Genomic DNA, 25,236 nt, shown 5'->3' on the forward strand with positions numbered 1-25,236 from the left:
CATCCCTGACCACTGGTCCTGTTAGCTAGGGATCATGGGAATTATAGGGGAAAACATCTGGAGGGCCGCATGTTGGGGATGCCTGACTTAGGCTTTATAAAACTTGGTGCGTAGAGATTTGACGCACTTTGGGCTCCACTCTTGACTCCCTTTAACAGCAGCAGGACATGCAGAAATGAAAGCAAGCAATGCTTTTACTATCACTTTCATCTTCCCTGCCAGAACCAGTTTCTCTGTAATTTTTTAAAAAAAATGTTTTTGATGTTGTAGCCCACCCTGGAATAATAGGGTGAAGAGTGGATAATAATAATAATAATAATAATAATAATAATAATAATAATAATGTGTCAAGCTGCTGTTAAAACACAAAGAGCAGGGCTAAATAAAAAGATGGAAATTTTCTAGAAACTTAATCTTACCTTTTTCATTTTCCATTGGTGAGCTGACGAGGAGAGCTATTTGATCAAATTTAAGCCTTAGCCAGCTTCTCCCAAAAACCCCCAGCAATAATACATTAAAAGTGAAAAAGTGTCCTGCTCTTTGAGTCCATTATAATAATCACCATTTACTCAACTGCTTTGTTTATAAAGGCAGACATTAATAATGACTACTAAAATGCAGTTAGAGAGTTAAACAAATATGCCCACCCACCACCAAAATATTTTCTTAAAACTCTGCTCTTGAATTTCCCATATATTATTTGGATACCACATATTTGCAGAATATTCCACAAATATATGATATCTGCATATAGCACCCAATGATATTTGCTTTCAATATTTTGGTAGATGTTACTTAACAATAAATAAATAAATGATATTTAGCAATGGACTACATTTAGTGCCTGACAGCATTTTGTAATTATCATGCAGTAGTATGTAGAACATTATAGCTTATCAGAGTTCCTGTCTGAAGCCTGTCAAAATCAAACCACCAAGAGTTACCAACAAATCTAAACTTAATTGCTCCAGTATCAAATTCTGAGTTAAAATTACGTGTTCAAAAATTGGATTAATTTTTTTTCATTAGCGAGATGGCAAATATCATTTCAGCTCTACATGCCGTTGCCCCAGTTCATTTGGGAGTCTAATGTACACAATGAAGCAGTCTAGTTTGAGGAGGAATCACACCTAATTCCTAGTCTGGTCAGTGTGCACATAGCCCTGTACACAGCTGACATATCACCAATCAGCTATTTGAAAGGAGAAGCATGAGGTATATTCAATTGGAAAGCTCACTAGTGTTTGTAATATAAAGCCATTTTGAATACGTTGCTGAAAGCTTATTTGTTTCAGTAAAAGAAAAGAGTACTACAAAACTCAGTGTAAGAAATTATTATACATTGTTTTATGTATCTTTATATAAAAAGTTACAATTAGCAAGCATATGACACAAAGAAATGGATAGGAACAGCAGTAAGTATGGATGCATGCTTTTTACAATGTATCTCATCAAAGGGATTTTTGTTATTGTTTGCCAACTCAAATATTCAGCAACATTCATGCAAATCAGTTCCTTGTTGTTGAGTTCAGTCATATTGTTAGATTTATATATCCAACAAATATATCTACTGAAGTGATTGTGAATGGATAAATAGTACCTGATTTAATCATTTTATTCCTGAAACTGGGTTATCTTTTCTTTGTAACAAAACAGAACGAAATAAATATAAAGAAAGAAAGAAAACGGATGATGACAATAATAAGAATAAATGATAGCAATGATAGTAATAAGAGTCTTATTGCCATCCATTAATTTTACTCATTACTGACTGATGTGTGGTGTTTTTTTTCATGAAATTGGAATAGCTGGTCAGAGTCCAGAACATCTCTAGCTTGCAGTTCCAGGGTCGACATTTTCACAATTCACTGTAGTATATTCAAAAGCACCCAGGATCGCACTATTCCCAAGCAGTCTACATAATGAAAACAATGTTCATATAACAAGTTCAATGTGAATAATTGTCTTTCACAGGACATATAATATACAAGTACACAATGAATGACATTATTTTGGTGCCTTTAATTCCCTTTCTTTTTCTAAAAAACAAATTTGTACTCATGTAAGCCCCTTTCATACAAATGTCTGCATATTTCAAGTATTTGTGGTGGTGGCGGTGAGAACATACACAGCAGAGGCTCACTGCAAATATAGAATATCCACACTTGGGCTGTTTGTAAACTGCTCTATATTGCCAAATAAATGTGCTCATAATTAAGATGAATGACTAGAACCTTGAAGACAGCTAGGCATATTAGTGTTTTATTGACTTCATTGTCCACAAGACTGCAGGTGGCCTGATTGTATGACCTGCTTTTAAATAGACAAAAGGGAAATGTTGCTGAAATGTGGCACCAGGACACAAAGTCATTTAGGGTGTTGTTTTGGTATGCCAGTAATTGGAAAAAGTGTGATCGCAGTAGTACAACAGTAGTCTGACCTCCAAAATCCAAAGCACAGGTAAGTGATTGTGATCAGCAACTCGATTGGCTGGTAGGGCAGTGCAAAAGTTCTTCAATTTTAAGTCAAAATAGATCTCAGACTATTCCATCTGAGCCAAATTCCTGAATAGAAAATTAGCTGTAAAATAGAACTATCTATAAGAAGGTAAGAAGAAATATTTGAAATTTTTTGGTGTGAATAAAAATAGTTGACTCAAAGTGAGAATTCTGTCTCTCCACCACCACCACATTCACTCGAGGCCTGAAAATACTGGCTAAGTAATTTTTGTAGTTGAAATGTTTGTATGTATAAAACAAAGAATGACTTATGACTTCTCCCCTCTCCTGAAAAATCAAAAGCTTCTATATCTTACTAATAGTTTAGTTTCTATGTGTTTCACTATGTGTTTCACTATATCCATCTGAAAAAAACCACCCAAACTGAAGCTGAGATACTTATAGTGACTATTTGGTGCTCTTATGTGTGGGATAACCAGCCTCATATAATCAACATGCTTAAGTCTAATTAATATATGAAGGGGTTAATATCATAAACTGTCCTGCCAGACTCAGCTATATCCACTTCCCTTACCTTGGGAGGAAATGGGTAATCAAGCCTATTATTCAACCCCCAGTCTACCTGAGAACTCAGGGTGTAAAGAGGTTTGAGCTGGTGGCTCCAGTTCACACTGCGTGGCTTTCATGAGCCACTCTTGAGTTCCTATACCAATAATTTAGGAACTTTCACCACTCTATAACTAAGCCAAGTGTTACCGTCTGTGCAACTTTTTTCTGAATGTTGTATGGAAAAGAATATGAATCTGAACTTTGGAGAGTTTGTAAGTAAACCATTTTTAACTTACCAAACATGGTCGTATTCAATGCTAGGGAAGAGGGAAACTTTGGAACTCACTTTAAAGGGCATATTTTAAAGGTCTAATAGCCTATAATTCCATTCTTCACTTTGCTGTATGTTTTGTGATTTTTAAACCTCTGCTGGGGTTCTCTCACCAAGGAATACTTGCCCAAACTTGAATCCTGGCATCTAGGAATTATCCTTTTTTGCCTATTTTTCTTCCCCATGCACCAACATTATGTTTCCTTTCAATAAGAGGAAAGGTCAGTGTGCTCAACAGGAATAAACATGGGGAGTTTTCCCTAGCATAAAAGTTGTTGTTTTTGTGTCAGTCCACACCTACAACAGAATAATATGAAGCCTTAGGTTGTGGCAGTAATAGTTTTGTATAGAAAACTGTCAGCTAGATGCTGACTGTAGAGATATTAAGGGGAAAATAAAAAAATAAAATCATGTGTCCAAACCCTCCAGAAAACTGTAATTAGTGCTAGCAAAATGAAAATGCACATCAATATAAAAGGAACAAGTAGATCAAATTCTTACAAGCTGTTAACCAAGCCCTTTTCCAACATCATAAATTCTAAATGACAATACAGTGAGATAGCAGATGTCTTCATATCTTAATTTAACTAAGCATTTAAGTGGCATCAAACAAACAGCCTGATTCACAGCTGTTGGCAGCAGAGTGTGACCTGGTACCAGTGCTGCTCTCACAGCAGGGACAAAGCACTGTGCATGATCCCCAGCTGGGAGTTACAAATTTATCCCCTGGCAGTTCCTTTTTGGTTGGTTATTCAAGGTAGAAAATTGTTGTTTAGACTGGAGATCAAGTGAAAATTTTGCTGCTTTCTACATATTCCCAATAGCTGGGGGCCATGCATATAGCACATCCAAAACAGTAATGCAGGGAAGAGACAATTCAGGGTATTAGCCAGCTGTAGATCTCACTGCAACAACATTGCAAATATATGCTCTGTCATGGCCAGACAGCCAGTGTGGTGAAATGCATAGAGCACTGAGCTTGAAATGGAAATACTCTGGTTTAAATCCACACTCAGTTCATGAGATTTGCTCGCCAGTCCTGAGTAGGACATCACTGGTCTTATTTCCTTATGGGGCTGCTATGAGGATAAAATTCCTCATACATTCCTCAGGAAGCATTGGGTACAACTATGGTAAATATACTGATAGATCTAAATTCAGAGCTCCCTAAATTTAGAACTCCCACAGCGTGGATCAGGCTAGAAGTTATTACCTATTGAAACACTTTACACAATCATTTTCTTAAATAAAGGGGGATGTTCATGCCAAACACTTGTTTAGAATTCAAGCTTGAGATGCAGATTATACTTAGCAAGGATGGTCTAATGCAACTGAGGGTACCAATTTAATTTATTGTATTCATTGTTTAAGTTATAGCAGCTTCCTGCCTATAATTTTAAATTCTTTGTATGCCGAAAGCTTAGCACCATTTTCAAGCAAAGCAAAAGAAAATGAAGGAAAAAACATCAACCCCACACACAGGCACACACACACAGGCACACAAACACACAGCAAATGATATACAACTACTAGACATTTTCAAAGAAAACAAATGGAATGCAAGAGATGATGAATTGGGAACTATATATTTGTTCACTTACCTTCAGTTTGCCTTTTACACCCTAGTTGTGTTGTACTCAGATTCATGTTTGTTTAGAGACCCAATGAGGCAGAACCTGGAATGTTATGGCTATTTCATTCAACATAATAATGTTTGCATAGAAAAAAAGAAATATATGCATATACATTCTTAAATGAAGAATACTTTACAAACCCTGATCAAATTGATCCAAGACACTTAAAACTGGCATGCAGATTGACAAAAGTAATGCTCTCATAAACAAGGTCAACCCTCAAAGTGCCCCATCAACTCATCCCATTTCAAGTTGGCAGGGCTGAAGTTGACAAGATGCTTTGAGGTTTTCGGATACCCCATGGCCTAGACGTACAAAATGAAACATTGTGGGACACATGAACAGAACATTAAAAACAGAGAAATAAAGCATGCATATGAAACACAAATCTATTTTTTAAAGTTCTGGCTGTTTCCAAATAAGTTGTAACATAAGTATTTTTCTTTTTGCATTTACTTGCAAATTTTTAATCATTCTTATTTACAAGCATTCAAGGTGCAATACACAGTAAAAGAATCTCCGTGCTAGTCATTAAAACAGAAATCATGCCAGACTTGAATCAGAAAACTCTTCTCCACTACATTTTTTTCCATAAGCAAATCTAAAAGAATATCAAGCTGAAGCGATAAAAATTATCCTGTGGTCTAAATGCCAAATAAATATGACAAGCAGTGGTACTATGGTCAGCTACAGAAATCATACTGTAATACTTTGAAATATTGTCATTTATTACATAGAAAACCATGTTTCATGGAAAAGGAGTTTCTCCTCATCAAACTATCCAATTCAGGTTTTCTTGAATATAACTGAAAAACTGTAGTGGTTAGTGTTATACTAGGAACTGAGAGACTAGGGTTCAAATTCCCACACAGCCATGAAACTGACTGGGTGACCTTGTACTAGTCACTAACTTTCATCCTAACCTACCCCACAGGATTATTGTGAGGATAAAATAGGGGGGGGGGGAGAGACTTTTGTACACCACCTTGAGCTCCTTGAAGAAAAGATAGGATACAAATGCAATAAGAAATAAACAAAAGTAATCATGTGCATACTGATTTTTCAAAAGAAATCCCAACTAATTTTAGCAAAGAAAAAGTCTTTGGTATGGTCCAAGTACCTGCATTTTCTTATAGTTTTGTATTTAAATAAAATTAAAACACGAAAAAATATTGACATCAGTATGGAGATTGAGTTATTTATCATGAGCTGAAAGAAGGGGCAGAAACAGATGGCCAAACTGTGTGACCTGAGAGATCCTTAATTAGGAGAAGGCTTAACCCTTTCCTCCCTTCCCCCCCACTCAAATGGCAGCTATTAGATCTGGATGTGGAGAGATGGATACAAATGCCCCCCATTCCTGTCATCACAGAGCTCATAGCTGCTTTAGGATAGGAGGGAAAGGTCATCAGGAAAAGATGAAGGAAGAAAAGGAGTAAACTTCCTTTCCTGGATTGCCACTTCCCTGGTTGTCAAACCAGAAGTGTGGGGCTGCTGATTAGGAAAACAAAACAAAATAAAAGCTAAGGGTTGAATCCAGTGCTGAGTACAATGGGACTTCCCCATCCTTTCCTCTCCCCGTGGACCCTCAAAACCTGCTTTGGCGTGTCCCCAATCCATTCAGAGGAGATTTTGAGGGTGTAGCAGACAGGAGAGAAAAGTTTCATAGCAGAAGCCTCATGTGCTAGCAGAACAGCAGCACTAGGTGTGATCCCAAAGCTGCAGCTGCATAGGCAATCCTTCACGTGGGTTTCCTGTTTCACATCTAATTTGGCCCGGAAGTGAAAACAAGCAGAGTGAGAAAGAGTCCAAGAAGCACATTCACACAGCATGTTTTGATCTGGTTCTCAACTATGGCTGCGAAGGGGTTCCCATGCAAAACTGTCATGGATCAGAGTGACAACTGCTAGTCAGTGTCTGAGGATATAAACGTTTGCCAGGACAGCTTTGGATTCTTGGCAAGCAGTTTCTCTGCCTTTGCTGTTTCCATGCAGTGTTTGCATGATAACTCCCAGCACTCCTTTTAGAGCAATTGCTATGGATAAGCTCATCACAAGCTATGTGAATGGATCTTAGAAAGTAAAAGAAAGTAAAGAACCGATATAAATTAGAGAAATAAAGAGGGAAGAGTTAGGCTTGAACCCAGTCCTCATACAATAGTCTTCATCAAAAATCTATTGATACTGACCGCTGGACAGCTTTATCATGTCTGGATAGCCTGTGACTCGTGGTTGGTACCTCTTCGATTTCATCTATCTCGCACGCATCTGCAGCATCTTGTGAGTAGCTATGCTTCATTACGAGGATATTTCTTCTGTTCATGGGCTGTATGAGAGGCTTTACAGGCTGGGGTTGAATTTCTGTCAAGATAGGCGTATCTCTTGTGCTGAGGTTACTACGGCTGCCCTTAGTGCTAGATAACTGTGATCCACAGTGGTGGTCATGAATGCATTTTGAAGATGATCTCCGCAGTTTATGATAATTTTCAAAGTCATCTGCAACGTCTGCAAGGTCCGCTGAAGCTCCTGTCCCTCTAAGAGTGCATAACTCATAGTGAGGAGGCTCAAACACCTCCTGGAATACTGTTTGATCAAAGTCTGCTTTCCTCTGGACATATTTTTTACGAGGCTGCTTGATCTGTACTATAACAGAGATAATGATAAGGAGGACCACAATACAAGAGGTCACCCCAATTATTGTCCCACTGGTATTGGTAAGCTGGTCCAGTATGTTGGCTTTTCTTTTTTCTGTTTGATGGGGAAACATAAAAAGAAAGAAAGAAAGAATTAATATTCTTTGTAAATAAACAAATAGTTGCCACAATGCTTTTTGGCAATTATCACCATGATTCTTTGTAAGCTAATATAAGTATGGCTAACTGGAACAGAAAGTTGAATAGGCAATCCTTTATCTTGATGGTGAGGTGATTCATAGTGCCAAATTCCTTCATGCAGTTGGAAAATTGATCTACCTCTATAGTGGGATTCACATGAAACCGTGCAGGTACAGGAAAGAACCTTTCGATTTTTCTATCTCAAGTATTTCTGCCCTGCTTTTCTCTACCAAAATGTTCAAAGGACTAACAAAAATAACTAAGGGTGCTTCCAGACAAGTGTTTTTGGGAGAGTGTAGGTGGATTTGGTGTTTTCCAAGCATGGAAATTTCTTGCAGCATCCAAATGATGCTGTCATCAAAATTTCAGCAAGTATCCTCCCAATTTAATCCAGATTTACCCTTTCCATTGAGAATCTAAGAAGTTAAAAAAAAGCCATGTCAGTGATCTATTTACACTATTAAGCCCCTGTCTGGAAGCACCCCAAGTTTGACAATATAATCTGGTTATAGCTGTAACTTTGCTGTCTAGCATGAGTTGCTTATTAGCAATATTCTTGGATGCATGATGACAACCTTCAGTATGCAAACTAGCAGCAGCTTACGATAATTTAAATAGGAATGCTTCCTTATCCTTGAAAACCATCTCAGCTACTAACATTGATATATATAAAATCACTGGTATTAGTTAACACTCACCTGTCTCAGGTGGAAAAGCAAGAATTATTACAAATAAGATTTCAGGTAAAGGGGGGGGTCTTTTACTATGAGCCGTTGCATACCTTTTTGTTATATCATACATTCCAAGCTTCATAAATAGAGATCTTCATAGCATCACTGCTCTAGACCCAAAGGATAATCTTCACAGGCTTCTTGTCTCAGCCTGTTCATTCTGGTAGCATAAATTGCACTTGCTCTGCTCCACTGGCTATGTGATTATCACTATATGCTGAACTGTCTTCCAAATACTGCCAAGTTTTATTATAAGAAAAACAGAGGTTTTGCCCACAAAACTGAGAAGTCTACTAGACTGAATGACTCATTGACACATTTCTGTCGAAACTACCGTTGCAGGTGCCTCTCAATGGGAGGAGGAACCACTGGTGTGAAGATATGGGGAGTGCAGTCCAAGAGGAAAAAGCAGTGAACTTTCCAGTCTACCTCATAGCTCTATGTGAGAGGTTTAACCCAGAGACTATAACTAAGTCCTCCTTAAAAGGGCATTTTTTGGAGGTGGGGGACAGGACCATATAGGGAGGACTTGAGCAGGAGCCTAACTCAGTTCAGCTCAGTCACGTGACCTGGCTGAAAAGGTAGTGCAAGTCAAACTACTGTATATTTTAAAGGCTTGCTTTCCTTCTAGCTTGGGCTGGCTCTGCTGTCAACATCCTTGCTCCAGAACAGGGTTTGGATCTGGTCCAACTTTACATTGGCTCAACTTGTGCCAGCTTGCTTTATGCCATCTTCTTGTGCTCCCTAAGCTACAGTTTCCAATTGATAGCAAAATTTCTTCCCTGAATCAGTGTCATGTATTGACCAATCTTAATCAATGACTGGATTTAAATCAAATGTGAAAAATATAATAGTGTAAATTATAAGTCACATCCCATGAACAGCTCTATATTTAAAAAAAAAAAATCCCAGCAAAGGAATATATATTTTTGCCCAGAAGGTTGAATGCTATGTTTAAGATCAGTTCTTTGCACAGCAAACTAAAATGGTGAAGGATTTCTATTCATTCAGAGTGATATCATATACCATTAAAAATGTTTTCAATTTAAAATAAGTAGCAATGCTTAAAGTGGCAGGATGCTTTCTTCTCCCTGCAGGAAGGAAAAAAATCAATATTTGGCCCTTACTATAATTTATTTATTACTAGAATGCCTAAGGAAAATGAGTCAATGCAACCCTAAGTTCTGTGAACAGAGATAAATCAAGTCCCTTAATGTGCTTAGCATATTAGAAAACAAAACACAGAAACAAGTAGAAAAGTATGTGGAAATTAAATTACTTCCTTAGGGAAAGTTAAGGAGATAGGGTGCAGAGTAGGTTTACAGCTAGCTCTTTAGAAAAATTGTGAAGTATTCCTGAATGGTCTTTAAACAACGGAAACTGAAAGGTTTATCAGGAGGAGCTCTGTGATAATTTGAACATAGGCATTGGTGTCTTTATCTGTGGTCCCTGCCTCTGTTGCATTTTTTTACTTATTTGACTATGCACTTTTATATCTTATTGTGATTTTAAATTGTTGTAAGGTATCCTGAACCGTGCAAAGGGACTATGAAGACAGGACTGAAAAGCTTACCTACATACACTTTGGCTTAGCAGACAGTAAGAACAGTATGCCATGAAACCCTTTTCATTGAAGGAAGCCATTTTAACAGCCAGGTATGTGATTCCCTGTTTGATCTGTCCTTTACATCCCTTCTCACACTCAGTGAAAATATCAGGCCAGCACATAAGGTTCACGCAGACATTTATCTCCATGTACAGACTAAATGCTTGGAGATGGATAAATGCTTGGAGATGGTTTCCTCAGCCACTCTGGGTGGCTTCCAACAAAAGATTAAAAATACATTAAAACATCATTCGTTAAAAACTTCCCTAAACAGGGCTGCCTTCAGATGTTAGATAGTTGTTTATTCCTTTGACAACTGATGGGAGGGCACTCCATGGGAGGGCCATGCCCACTGGTCCTGCCAAAATATCATGTTCCTGAGTCCAGCAACTATGCATGTGGCACTACATCTGAAAAGACATAGGCTTCATATCTGTGACCTGCTCACAATGAGTTCCTAATCACACCTGACTGCTAATTCCTCCTAAACCCAGTCCTAAGAGCTACCAGTTACAGAGCGAATATATCTGAAGGGGAAATAAAAACAGTATACAGAATTCATACATTCCCTAATGGGGTAGTTAACCTCCCCACCTCTGTACTATACTTCCTAATTAAAGAAGAAATAAGCTGGTGATGTTTGCCACTTTTCAACAACAAGGCATTCATTTACACAGCATTTCATGGCATGCTGTGAATATGTTTCAACTTTTAATTCAGCTTGATATCCCTAGAGACACGGCTCTGAAATGAAATGCATTTTTAGAGCAAATATTGATAGCTGCTGACTTGCTGGCAGGCACCTTTACTTGTGATCAGCATGATATTTGAAAATGTATCTCCATGACACAGTAGGCTGCTGCTGCTATTGCTGCGGCTACAGATTAGTTTCAGGGTCTTAGAACCATTTCATGAAGGTTTGGTAACATCATCAGCACACTTTTCAAAAGGAGAAGGCAATTTATGCGACAAGTCTGTTTAGTCCATGTCACGTGTGAATTGTGTGGAGCGGTTCTACGTGTTGAAAGGGACAGATACCATGGACTCAGCTACATTAGGAAGAAAAAACATTTTATATGTGTTATTACACTGTGACACCAGATGGTACTGTGAAGTCCCATCTTTCTCCAGCGTGATTTCCCACTTTGATGTTCACAACACGCTTTTCTGAAACACTTTTTTGATGTGTCTAGGTCCAGCCCATGATAGGAAATGTGTATCTGAAATACATGAACTCAGACAGACAGAATGGAAAGAAGATGCATGAAGCATATAATTGTGCATCTTTCCCTGTCACTACTGTGTTAAAGCTTCCCCGTTGCTCTTCATTTATCAAATCCCTGTTTTCTGGCTTTGTTCTATATAGCTATACAATCTTTATATATCAGCTGTTTACCTGCATCCCATCACTATCATGAGTTTGATTGACAGGACCCATTTAATAGTGGCATACATTCATCCCAGACAACTTCCACTTGATAGCAAAGAAAACATGGCACTAATGAGCATAAAGTAGCATCTTTCTAATTCCATGTCCCTATACATATGCATTACCTTTGCAGTGGTTTTCATCCCATGGATACACACAGTTCTGGAGTCCATTGCAGACCAATGTATTATTAATACACATGTTACTATGGCAAAAGAATGTGTTGGCTTCACAGGGGGCTAAAAAAAAGGAAGAAAAAGACACATCAGTAGGACTCATAGAGTATTTCCAGCCTCCCATTCAATACCAATGAAGATGTCATATCATCCAATACACCGTAAAGCAGAACCTGGATTTTCCAACTCTTTTTAAAAGGTGTTTAGCCCATGTAATTGTAAATAGAGGCTTGAAAGTGTGTAGACAGTTCTAGTGTAATCCCACAGAACATAAAGGATCCCAAATAGAGAGAGAGTTCAAATATAGTGGCTTCACTCTGTCCTCTGTAACTCTTTACAAGTCAAGTCCTTTATTACGGTCATAGACCAGCATAAGCAAAACATCTACATAAAAAACTCTTTACCATGATTAGCAGAAACAGAAAATATGAAAAAACAAGTAATGCAGATTTACTTACTTTGTATCATTTATACAGGCTTCAGAATTTCTCAGCACAAAATTCATTTCATAATATATAATTCATGGCCCTAACAACTCACATTAAACGCCAAAATGAATTGCAAAGGTTCACCACTTCTTCAACTGTAGTTCTTATAATGGCCAGCTGGCATTATGAATATGTGTGTATAGGAGAGAAGGGGTAATAATAAGGCTTTTCTGGAATTCAAAGCAGTAAGTTTCGCCACTGACCTCAGTAGGATGCAATGCTTGTAGGAGAAAATTGGGGTCAATGAACTAACAGAGTTGAATAGCTCATCATAAGGAGTCCTTTAGTGGCATGTTCAAGCACATATATTTTATAATAAGTACAGCTACAATAAATGTTTGCCCTTCTGATATTGCAGGAACAAAGATTTTCACAGTCCCTGAGCAGAAGGCAAAGCATAGTTGCCTAAGGCTCACAAACTGGTAGAATCAAGTTGCTAATATTACTAAAGCCCCAAGATGAAAGTGTTACTGGAGGCCATATACTTCATTTCAGTCTTCACAGGGAAATCCAATGTCCCCAATGAGAATTTTACAACCCAGCGGAGATTGTTCAGCAATAGAAAGTTCCCAGATCTAAGTTAAGGTTATACCTTCAGAATGACAATCCATTTTTCTCTTCACTGAGTTAGATTGTACAGTGATACTGGCTATCATTTCCACAGGCAGCACAAGGACAAATAATTACAATCTTTTTTTTTTTAATGTAATTGAATGCTTTTATCCAAAATTTGGGATGCAGTTATCCAACCAACCAATGTTTACAAAAATTCCTATATTGGTGGGAAATGTGCATAAGATTAATATATTCATGGCAGGAATAGGGGGGAAATGCATTATATTAAGAGAAATTGTTTGCAAATATGTGCACACTAGTCAAAACTGCATCCGAAAGGGTTTATTAGAAGAAATGCACACTACAATGCAGAAAATTAATGAAGTTTTTAAAATTCATCATCATCATCACCACCACAAATTCCTGCAGAAAAGTGGAGAACTGAATTTAAGATTGGAAAAATGAGAAACTGAAATAATTTTTAAAAAGTTTTTCCATTCTCAACTAAGACCAAACCCCTACTTTCACCTGTTTGCTATTGGGACTAAATTTACTTGTGATGATGTACAACAAAGATATTGGGACCATAAACAGTATCATGCTTTCATGTTTTGTGAAATCGCTCACATTTTGCACTATTCCTCAATGTTAATTAAATTAACCATGTGATTGTAGATAATGTATAGTTCAGGCAAATCATTTTTTTTTTTTATTGGACAGAGAAAGCCTCTGCAAAAAATTATGGCATGATCATGCAGTTCCTGTGCATAAGTAGCTTCAATTTTGTTTTATCTACTTATAAAATAAATTTGCCATAGTTTACATTGTTCAATTCTGTACTTTAATGTGGTTTGCTTATTTGCTTTGTGAGCTGGCTAGAGAACCTCCGTTATTACAATGTAATTGTAATAAACAAACTAAATGGAAATAAATAATGGGAAGGATGCTGAAAAGGCATCCCCAATTCCTGAATTTTGATTCAGCACTAGAAGTTATTAGGAAAGGAATTTAGGTATCATTATATACCACACAACTACATTTCTAATATTGTATCACAGTTGTTGCTCATCTCAATTCAAAGAGAGTAAAGAGAATTATTATAGAGAATGAACTTTTTTTCTAAATAAAAGCTAAAGAGTGGAAACTTTTCAATTAGGTGATAAAGGCAAGCAAATGGGAATTAGAGGGTTATGTTCAGAGGCGGGATAGCTTTGATTAGCAGATGTTGGCTACAAACCACAGATGATGGTTTGTGAGTTTCCCAGGGGCTTCTTGCTCAACACTACTAGAGAGAAAAGAGTAGATTAGACATTATTGCAGTTTAATCCAGTACAGTAGTTCTTATTATGTTCTGTTGCAAACATCAGACACAAGGTGGCAAACTTACTCTAGAGGATCCAAAATTGTAATTTAGCCCTTAGGATACGAATTAATCTGATCATCCCGTTGAAAGAAAAACAGCAGCCTTTGCCCACAGCTGTTTCTTTTTAAATCTCTCCCTATGGACAGTGATTAAAAATATGAGTGGTGCTCCAAGTCTGGATCCTGTTAACCACTGCTTAGCCACCTTGATGACCTATTTGTGTTTTCCCCCATCAGTCACAAATACATTGTTGAGATCAGTTTCACACACACACACACACACACACACACACACACACACACACACACAATTTTTATTACTGCTAACTTCCACTTTAAAAAATAAAACATTTACCTTTCAATTTTTATATTTCCCTCCTCATTTTTTCTCCACAGTATACAATTCAAAAGCCTTATATTTTCACTCAGTTACTATTACTCTGAACAACAGCACTGCATAATAGTGTTACTGTCCCTGTTAGAAGGTAACTATGCACAATTACGGGACGCAGGTGGCGCTGTGGGTTAAAGCCTCAGCACCTAGGACTTGCCGATCGAAAGGTCGGCGGTTCGAATCCCTGCGGCGGGGTGCGCTCCCGCTGCTCAGTCCCAGCGCCTGCCAACCTAGCAGTTCGAAAGCACCTCCGGGTGCAAGTAGATAAATAGGGACTGCTTACCAGCGGGAAGGTAAACGGCGTTTCCGTGTGCGGCTCTGGCTCGCCAGAGCAGCGATGTCACGCTGGCCACATGACCCGGAAGTGTCTCCGGACAGCGCTGGCCCCTGGCCTCTTAAGTGAGATGGGCGCACAACCCCAGAGTCTGTCAAGACTGGCCCGTACGGGCAGGGGTACCTTTACCTTTATGCACAATTACAATTTCACCCCCTAACCAAGTCCTTGCTAATCACCCTATCACTCTCCTTCCCCAGGAAACATACAAGTCACAAAACTAGGAGGACTTTGCATGCATTATTCAACTTCACTCGGAAGTCCTTCAGGCTTCTCTCAAGGTGCAGCCATGATTTTCAAACTGGTCCAGCAACAACTATTGCCTCAGGTTCCCAAGAACCAGCTGTACAGAGTACTTGACACATGTCGTTCAGCTCTTTGCCCCAGTTTTATCAGAGCCTATGTTGGATCTTCAGCTTCCCTTCAGCTATCATCCTCTACTCTTTCTCCTGATTCTCTTGAGGCTTCTGCCTAAGTCCTTCAGTGTTCCACACTAATAAACATCAGCTCCAAAGCTGCTACCCTTTCTAACCAGTACTGAAACTGGCCTTTTATTTACACCAGCCAGTTCCCTCAACACAATCACTACCATTTGGGTGAAATCTCACTGTCTTATCAGACTATATTTATGAACCAATAAAAGGAGGTAAAATGGATACTAACTGACAAATTAACATTGACCACCCTTTTAATATATTTGATTCTGAAGTTAAAATCAAAGACCTCTTCAATCATAGCTATCCCCTTGTTGACACGATGCTACAGTGGCAGTCTAACTAACATTTTTGTGCCCACTAGTCTATCTTTGCCACAATGGTGTTGTTCAGACATTACAGTAAGCTTATCTATAGTTTACTGGAGCTAGAAAATGAACTTATGCTCACTTTGCTACTCCCCTGGTCCACTGGGCTCACTGTGGCACAACACCTAAGCCATGAGTTTAGTGTTACGTGTGAATGCACATGAATCAGGGACAAAAGTCAGTTTAATGCACATTTAATGAGTTACAAACAGCATCTTGTTTGAACTGGTATAATATTCATATGCTAAGTGTTACCTCATAAACATTATTATGTATATAATAACAATACAGAAGGGGTAGGGAAATAGATTATACTGGGTTGATATATGTATTCTTGGAATGCTCAGTACATTAGACTAACATATTGCATTTTGGTTCCTTCATGATACACATTCGGAAGAGCCAGCATTAAAGTTAATGCATTCTCATTAACACCAATTTCAAAGCAGCCTCTATTGGTCACTGTTTCAGAAGGCTACCAAAATAGCCAATAAATCTCACATTTGATTTTTATTTTTATTACCTTCATAATAATACTGGTTTTGTGTCTTGCAGCTAATTATTTCCAATCTTATGTAGGTTGCGTAAGAGTAAGAGTAAATTCTGTTGGGTTCAATAGGATTTACTTCCAGCTTATCTGTTCAGAATGAGAGTGTGAGCTTCTCAAAACATGATCTTCAAATTGTTCTAGATCACAGTTGTTCAACACAATACAACAAAACATTGTTTTTGCTGATATTAGATATATATATGGGTACCGCCCCATGTCTCTCACCTTCCATTGTATATCGTTGCAGCACCCCCTGTGGCATCCCCAAGGCTTTGCACCAAGTGCAACCAAACCAGTTGCACTCTCCTAAATCCACCTCTGTAGGTGGTTGACTATTTATGGAAATAAAGAGCAGCTACAGGTGAAGAGATGTCTCATTTCTCCTCCATAACATGAATACCTGTATCTTTTATTCTCCCTTGATTGTTATCTACGCCACATTCTTTAACAAAGATTCTGGTTTCTTCTTATAATCTGACTTGGAGAGAATAACAATCATCAATAGTATCAAATGGAGTAATGGGAGGTTCAGATTTAGGTCATCCTTATAGGGGTGCTAGGGCTTATACTTTTATACATTTCCTTCCTGGTATGTAGTCATTTATACTTGTCTTCCTTGAATTATTATTTCATTTTCTGCCCAGCCTTCTAATTTATCTAGGTGCTTTTGAATTTCAATTTTGTTCCCTGTGCAGAATAAATCTTTTCATAGAATGGAATAATGTTATAAAATGTAAGTTAATGCAGTGAAATTCCAATTTAATAAAGGTGTTTCCTGGAACCTATTCAATTCATATAGTACAATACAGCAAACAATGAACTGTAATTCTGTTTTCAGAAGTTATATCGAAGCCTAATCAAAATCAGCATTATATCTGCACAAAGTCACTCTTTGAAGAGCATGCCCTACTGCAACTTTCCCCAAACTGGTGCCCCAGTTGGCTGAGGCCCATGGAAGCTGTAGTCCAAAATATATGGGAGGGGCACTATACAGAGAAAGTGTGTCCAAATACTAATTTCTGAGTTTCTAACGTATGTCCTCCTCACTAGAATAATTCATTAACAAATATTTTTCAATTAGCATGCATAAAATACATTGCTGTATTTGATCCAAAATTGGATCAAGCAAGATACATCTTGCAAGATCAGAACAGCACTTCTACTCCAATTTCTCTGCTCCAGTGCAGCTCCCCATGCCCCACCACTCATTTTTCCAGCAGTTCCCTTGACCCTTGGGAATGTTTTTTGACAATGCAGGAAAATGAAGTGGACAGAGAAGCCAGGAAAGTCCACTGCTCAAGTCCACTGGAGTTTCCCTCTCTTTCTATTTATGGTTTCAGCCCTATGAGTATGTAATAGTCTTCAAATATTTGCAGGGCTTTATTTCTGACAACACACCAAATACATGAGCAAACAAAGAACTTCCTCCCAAACTGCTGGACCAAGACAGATTGGCAGTAAATCAGACTGCCACAGAAGGTGGTGGTTTTGTTAGAGGCTTTTAAGCACATAGCCACCTATCAGGGATACAGCAGTGGTAGATTTCCTGCATCAGCAATTGGTTGGACTAAATGACCTCAAATGTGACCTTATAATTTGAATGGACTTCAAATTTCCTTTCTCTCTTTCTCACAAATAGTTTGTGTGTGAAAATGGTGATGTCCTTGAGATGGTATTCTTAGAATAAATTAGTGTTAATTGTACTCATGGAGTTGCTGCTTTAGCAATGAATGCTCTGGATGACCCTTTCCACAATATGATCACAACTGAAGAACTCATGCTGCTGGAGAATAAAAGGGGTATAAAAGAGTTCTAGAGCCATATAAAACAAGAACCCTCAATAGTTCATAGTAGGAACTTGATGAAATTCCTTCTTGGGATTTCACATTATGCAGATGATGTGGACATGAGTTGTGCTACGCATTTTCTTCCACACTTCTGTGTGAAGTGGAAGCTAGGGCATCTTTCTCCATGGAAGAGATTAACAATTTCCTCTTCCTATGATATTATAGAAGGATGCAAATAAAGTATACCTGAAGAGGCTCTGAAACATTCTTTGTTCCTGGTAATTATCCCATTTTCATGTGCTCAGCTTAAAAAAGATCATCATTATTTTGTCTTTCCTTTAACATCAAGAACAAGAATTAACGGCATCCTCTGTTTATGAAGTTGCTTCTTCCAAAATGAATAGTACACTGGAAACAAAGGACACAGAAGCTAACCATGTTCTAAGTTCAGCATGCTTTGGATTTTCTTAGTGATAGCAAAACTGTGAGAACTTAAGAGTTACGCCAGACTTTATATATATATATATATGGCTGAAGAAATTAGGTTTCTAGATAAGAGTGAGCTTAAGGCAATTCTTCTAAGTGGCAAGAAGGTCAAATACTGTTCGAATGATAGGTATCAAGAGACTGACTACTGCTAACCAGCTGTCAAAGGTAATAGAATGGATGTCTGTTCTGTGGTGCTAATAAAGGGATTTCCTCTGATCCCCATGCCACCAATGTAATAATTTTCCTTTAGATTTAAGTGTAGGTATTTGTGCTCAGAAGTTAAGCTCTTTGGGGGAGCTGTGGATGTAGCATGTCTGTCATTATTCAGACTGAAAAACAGACAAAGGGAAGAAGAAAGTGGGGGTGTGTGGAAACAACTATAATATTTTTGAGAACAATTTCAAAGTGTCATAATTTAAAGAGGCATGTCACCTCATTCCTCTTCTCTTTACTTCTCATAGGTTTCAATCAGGGATGTGGGTGGCACTGTGGTCTAAACCACTGAGCCTCTTGGGCTTGCCTATCAGAAGGTCGGTGGTTCGAATTCACGCGGCAGGGTGAGTTCCCATTGCTCTGTCCCAGCTTCTGTCAACCTAGCAGTTCAAAAGCATGCCAGTGAAAGTTGATAAATAGGTACCACTGTGGCAGGAAGGTAAATGGTGTTTCCATGCACTCTGGCACAGTCCTCCCTGCGCCAGCAACAGTTTAGTCATGCTGGCGACATGACCCGGAAAGCTGTCTGTGGACAAATGCCGGCTCCCTTGGCCTGAAGCAAGATGGGCATCTCACCCCATAGTTGCCTTTGACTGGACTTAGCCATCCAGGGGTCCTTTACCTTTTTATCTTTCTTTTTACCTTAGATTTTAAGTCCCCCCCTTTTCTTTTTTTCTTTAAATATTTATAGCCAACCCTACGTTTATACAGACATCAGAGTGGAGTTCAGAGCATCAGATAAGCGTCATATGATGACCAACTATTAAACAAATAATCAAAGAAAAATAAAGGCAGTTAAAGCAGCACCATGAGCTAAACTATCACCAACTTAAAAGCCCTTTGAATGCACAGGAAAACACATTTTAACTTGGTGTCAAAATGATAACAATATCAGCACCAGTCATACTCCTAAGGGAGCTACTGTGACTGGAGCGTTTTTATCCCTTCTCCCCGCATGGCATCCCACCCACAAACAAACCATGCTGCTAGCAACACTTCAGTGAGTATTTTTGAGTCCCGATTCAACTTTTGGTAAACAGTTCTTCAGGCCATTTGAATAACAAATGTTGCACTGAGCGTTAAAGAGTACCTGGGGCTTATTTCTCCAGATGTAACTACAGTTTTGGGGTGTTACTAAAATAAAGAGTGTTAAATGTGTTTTGAAATAGCAGCTAAGACAGCCTTCCCCTGCCATCCTGCTCCCTCTGCGTCTATTTGAGCTCTATCAAACTGCAACAGTTAATGAAGACAATTGATAGAACAGTGAAATGCCATCTGCCACTACTGTTTCTCTGAACGGTCCAAACTTTCTCTCTCTCTTTCTCCCCTGAAGTCCCCTGAAGAATGGTATGTGCCTACGGAAGCAGAAATTCCCACACTTTTGCTCTCATTAATACAGCATGCTTCCCTGGTGGTATATCAGTCATCTGCTTTATTTTCTTGCACACATCATTTGCAATTAATATTCAGTACAACTGACACAGAAATAACTAATGGTGTCATTAAGTCCTTCAGACCAGATCTGCCAAAATACACATACAGATTTCGCTGTGGTCCGAGGAAACTGAATGCTGTGTGTTTATCACAAAGCACAGTCAAGCAGGTAACAATATGGCTCCAAAATGCAAGTGACTTGTAAACTTTTGCTAAGATGGTCATATGCCCTGAAAAGAGCATGTGCCTACTGGACTAGTAACCAGCAAAATAATACATAATACATGGAGACAAGTATTTATATAAATAAAATGTTATTTGTTTCAAAACATACAGTTGAGCTGGGAGCAATCCCTTAGAGGATCTCTCAAGAGCAGAAAACAAGAAGATTCCTGTGCTCTTTTTTTGAAATTGAAAGCCCTGTAAAAATATTCTCACTTACATCCCAAGCATGAACTGGTGACCGTGTGCTTACGCTTCAGTTTTTCATAAGTACTGAATCCCCCGATGCCATCAGGGTTGTTTCTAAGGTAACAGAATATGATGCCTTTGATTTAAATGAATCAGATTCTGGATATTCAGGATTGCTTCAAAAACAGAAATAAACATACAACAATGGCGTCAGAGTAATACAGAGTATTATTTCTGAAGCCAGCTTGATTTATGAATAGCAGCTTAAATTACTTTTCAATCTGCATCATACAAGAACAGGAAGAAACACAATTCCTGTGCAACAGGATGCATCAGATTCAAAATAAATAAATAAATATCCAGTCCAAATTTAGTGAATATGATGCTCTAAAACAGGTATCTTCAGAGACTTGCTCTCAGTCACATACAAAATGCCAGAGAAGATTTCATGTCAAATGATTATGCATTTATTTAAACACAGGTACGCTTCATGCTAGTCAGTTTGCTGGTATTTGCACCTTGGGACTACCACTTCTCATTCAGAGAACCCTCAGTTGGATAAATATTGATTCAAAATACTAACATCAAATTGCATGGGACTCCCCTTCCCAAGAAATCAAATCATATTATCTGTTCACAACTGGGTCTTTTGCTAAATGACTGCATCCTTTCAGTCTCATTTACACTAATTATTTAAAGTTGAATTGCTTCATTCCAGACATGGCAACTCTTTCCCTTTGGTTATTTGACTTCTAACTGCCTGAAGACAGTTTTTCCTAAGTTTGAACAGTATGTGAATTTCCCCACTAGAGGAAAGAATATTTTGGATCATGTGTATTCCAATCTGAAACAGGCATACAGGACCCTCCCCCACTTAGGTTCATCTGACCATTCTTCACTTTTTTATGTCTGAAGTATATCCCCCTTAGGAGAAGAATTCAGCCAGTTATAAAAACAGTTAGAATCTGGCCAGAGGGCGCTTTCAGTCAGCTCCAGGATTGTTTCGAAAGTACTGATTGGAGCATGTTTGAACACCAAGATCTGCACAGATACACAGACACTGTACTTTCTTATATTAAAGTGTGCACTGATAATGTAACAATGGAGAGGTGCATTAGAATCTATGGGAACTGCAAACCCTGGATGACTGCTGAAGTAAGGTCACTCCTGAAAGCTCGGGATACTGCCTTCAAGGCAGGGGACATAGATATATACAGTGGGCAAGAACAAAGCTCAGAAAAGGCATTAAGGCAGCAAAACAACAATATAACCTTAAGGTGGAGAATTGCCTAGCCGATAACAACACGAAACAAGTGGGGCAGGGACTGCAGCATCTAGCCGGCAACAAGAGCAACATGAGGAACATGGTTAAGGTTGATGATTTGTTGGCAGAGGAGCTGAACATCTTCTTCGCCCACTATGAGGTAAAAAGATCAGGTATCATAGCTCCTGCCTGCCAGCCTACAAACTCTCAGCCCCTTATTCTATATGACCATCAAGTGAAAACTGCATTGAGGGCAGTGAATCCCAGTAAAGCTGCTGGTCCACATGGGGTGCTGGGGATAGCGGTAAAAAACTGTGCTGATCAACTAGCAGGGGTCCTGATAAGGATTTTTAACATCTGTTTGCAAATGGCTTGTGTTCCATCATGTTTGAAAGCAGCCAAAGAAAACAGCAACTAACTGTCTAAAGGACCACAGACCTATTGCATTAACATCTGTAGTGATGAAATGCTTCAAGAGATTGGTCCTTCAACACCTTAGGGCATGTTTTCCTCCAAATTTTGATAAGCATCAGTTCACCCATAGGAGAAATAGGTCAACCGATGATGCCATAGCTACATCCTTTAACCTTGCAGCGAGTTATCTGGAGAGACTGGGGAATTATGCTAGAATGTTGTTTATTGATTATAGCTTGGCTTTTAATACCATCCTTCCGGACGTTCTTATCAAAAAGCTGATAGATCAAAAACCTTTCTTCTACCATCTGTGACTGGATTAAAGACTTTCTGAGGGTTCGGACACAAACAGTGAGGACTGGGCCTGTTACATCTACCTCCCTGAAGCTCAGCACTGGCACCCCACAGGGATGTGTGCTGAGTCCCTACCTGTACTTGTATACATATGACTGTATTTCATCTGATCCATCAACTGTATTTATTAAGTTTGCAGATGATACCACCATAATGGGTGTAATAACAGGTGGAGATGAATCAGCGTACAGCATACAGTATCTACATGGTGCTTAGAGAATAACTTGCACTTAAATATTAGCAAGACAAAGGAGAGAGGAACTAGCCCCGTTGTATATCAGGAGGGGGTTGTGTGGAGAGAACCTTTAAATTCCTGGGAATTTACCTTGGAAAAACTCTATAACTCAGGTGGTTAGGAAGGCCCAACAGAGACTCCATTTTTTCAGGGCCTTGAGAAGGAACAATATGAAACAACAATTGATGGCCTCCTTCTACTGGTCCACAATAGAAAGTGTCCTCTCATATTGTAGCACAGTGTGGTACATTGGCTTGACAGCCACAGACAGAAAGTCTTTACAGAGAGTGGTAAATACAGCACATGATATGGGCTGTCCCCTGAGCCCGCTAGATGACATTGCAAGGGATCGTTGCCTTAGGAGAGCAGGAAAAATCTTCAGGAATGATTCACACCCCGGCCAGCACCTCTTTAATCTTCTATCTTCGGGCAGGAGATATAGAAGTATAATCAGTCGTACCAACAGGCTAAAAAACAGTTGCTATCCATGGGCTTTTAGGCTGCTGAATGGAAAATAATATAGTGCAACTGACTTTCGGGGTTGGTGTGTTGTGCAACAAGCACACACAGAGTGCAATGAGGTTGAGTGTTTGAGGAGGGAGTGAGGCTCGGTTAATTTCATTGTACACAGGTTGTACATTGACAATAAATGTATTCTATTCTATTAAACATAATATTTTGCTTTAATTGTAACTACCTATATAAATTACACTAGGACTGAATCTCTACTGGCACAAAACTCACTGGATGACCTTGGGCCACTCACTTTCTCTTGGCCTAACCTGAGCAAAAAGTAAATAAATCCCAATAGAGACAAGCTAATTACCAACTAGGATCTACATACCCAGATAATGCAAATTTAAAGAATATAAATCTGGCACTGTGAAATTATTTTATATCACAAATATAAACAATTACAAACATAACTTGAAATTATTCAATAAAATAAACTGAAATGCATTTCAACCTTATTCAGGGCTATTGCATGAACCAATGCATTATGGAATTTTTACAGCCTAACTCCGCCTTAGATCCCACTAGTCTTAAAATAGTCTCTTTAAGTGAATCAGATGGTATAGAAGGATTTTTTTTTCTTCCAACTGCTCTTCCTGCTTTGCTCTGGGAGCAGCTTACATTCATCCCAGATTTTAATTATCAAATTCTTTGAAACGTTACCCAGGGATGTTGGGGAAATGAGATTTTATTTTATGTTAAGTTGATCCACAATTAGGTTAGCTTGAAGAAGTTGATTAACAGTGAATCCTGTGCATGTTTACTTTGAAGTAAGTCCCATTGAGTTCAGTGGAGCTCCCTGCACGGTAAATGTGTGCAATTTTGTACTCATTTACCTGGAAGTAAGCCCATTTGAACTTGGCATGACATACGTACTTCTGCGTAAACATATAGGATTGCACAATAAGGCTACACTCCTATTCACACTTACCTGGCTGGGAGTAAGATAACTGAAAATTAAGATTTACTTCCTAGCAGACATATATATGCTTGCACTATAACATTTGGTACAGCCCAGCTGACTTCAGTAGTCTTGAAGCACATGAAATTTAAGTTTTATGAATTTAAGTATTATGAGCTATAGATGGAACATTAGGGCTGAAATCCTATATACACTTACCTGGGAATAAGTCCCATTGAACTCCATATGGCTTACTCCTGAATAGGTATGAACCAGATTACACTGCATGTCTATAAACCACAAAACATGGCCTACTTCTGTAACATGGCAGCTACTTCTGAAATAGTCTACAAAGTTTGTATTTCTGATTTTAGAAAGAGATGACATTACAGTGTTAAGTGCACTTAAGATGACTGATTTCAGGGGACTTAAGCGTGGCCAATATCTGTCTGCTTTAAACAATGAAAACAAAACTATAACTTCATTATCTGCAGCATGATTCATTAATGGAAAAGATAACAGTATTGGTGTGGATAGCAACAAATAATGCTTAACATCACTATAATTCTACAATATTTGCAAGTTTTATCTTGCACAAGCTCTGTATACCACCCTCAGTATATAAATAATATGGGGAAATATAGAGGAGCCTAGTAGCTTGTTCAAAATTACAAAGGTCACCATAAGCATTAGAAATCCATACTTCATTTTAGCCAACCCATCCAGTGGGTGCAGTTCAGAGCAATGTGACTTCAGAGTAATCCCCACAGTGTCTTTCCCCTATGGCTCATGAACATGGACATCATTGCAGGTGTGGAGAATGGCAGGATAGCACCCATTGCTCATATCCCCATCCTGTCTTCTCCTTCCATTCTGCAAACTCAGAGCAAAGCCAAGGTGCTATGGATGGGGATTTGGATTGTATGCCTGGGCTCCTCATCTGCATAGCTGCCAACTTTTCCCTTTTCTTGAGAGGAACACTATTCAG

At 38.6% G+C, this 25,236-nt stretch overlaps 1 protein-coding gene across 2 annotated transcripts in view; it reads right to left on the bottom strand.

Annotated features, from left to right (window-relative positions):
• Positions 1-1,325: 1,325 nt before the first annotated feature.
• The window catches only part of NETO1 (neuropilin and tolloid like 1), a 99,451-nt gene continuing 75,540 nt past the window's right edge, over positions 1,326-25,236 (bottom strand). The window contains exons 8-11 of one of the 2 annotated variants that reach the window (XR_014566204.1): positions 11,698-11,811; positions 7,162-7,720; positions 4,941-5,029; positions 1,326-1,915 (exon numbers count right to left, since the gene is read on the bottom strand). Coding sequence is in view for 1 of the 2 variants with exons in the window: in XM_083746956.1 (XP_083603082.1) it covers positions 4,955-5,015; positions 7,162-7,720; positions 11,698-11,811 (734 nt within the window). In the remaining variant the exon portion in view is untranslated. The remainder of the gene's footprint in view (positions 1,916-4,940; positions 5,030-7,161; positions 7,721-11,697; positions 11,812-25,236) is intronic. The other variant, XM_083746956.1, reaches the window with a different exon arrangement.

Source organism: Podarcis gaigeae (genome assembly GCF_964106915.1).
Source record: "Podarcis gaigeae genome assembly, chromosome: 7".
In the NCBI taxonomy this organism is placed as follows: Eukaryota; Metazoa; Chordata; class Lepidosauria; order Squamata; family Lacertidae; genus Podarcis; species Podarcis gaigeae.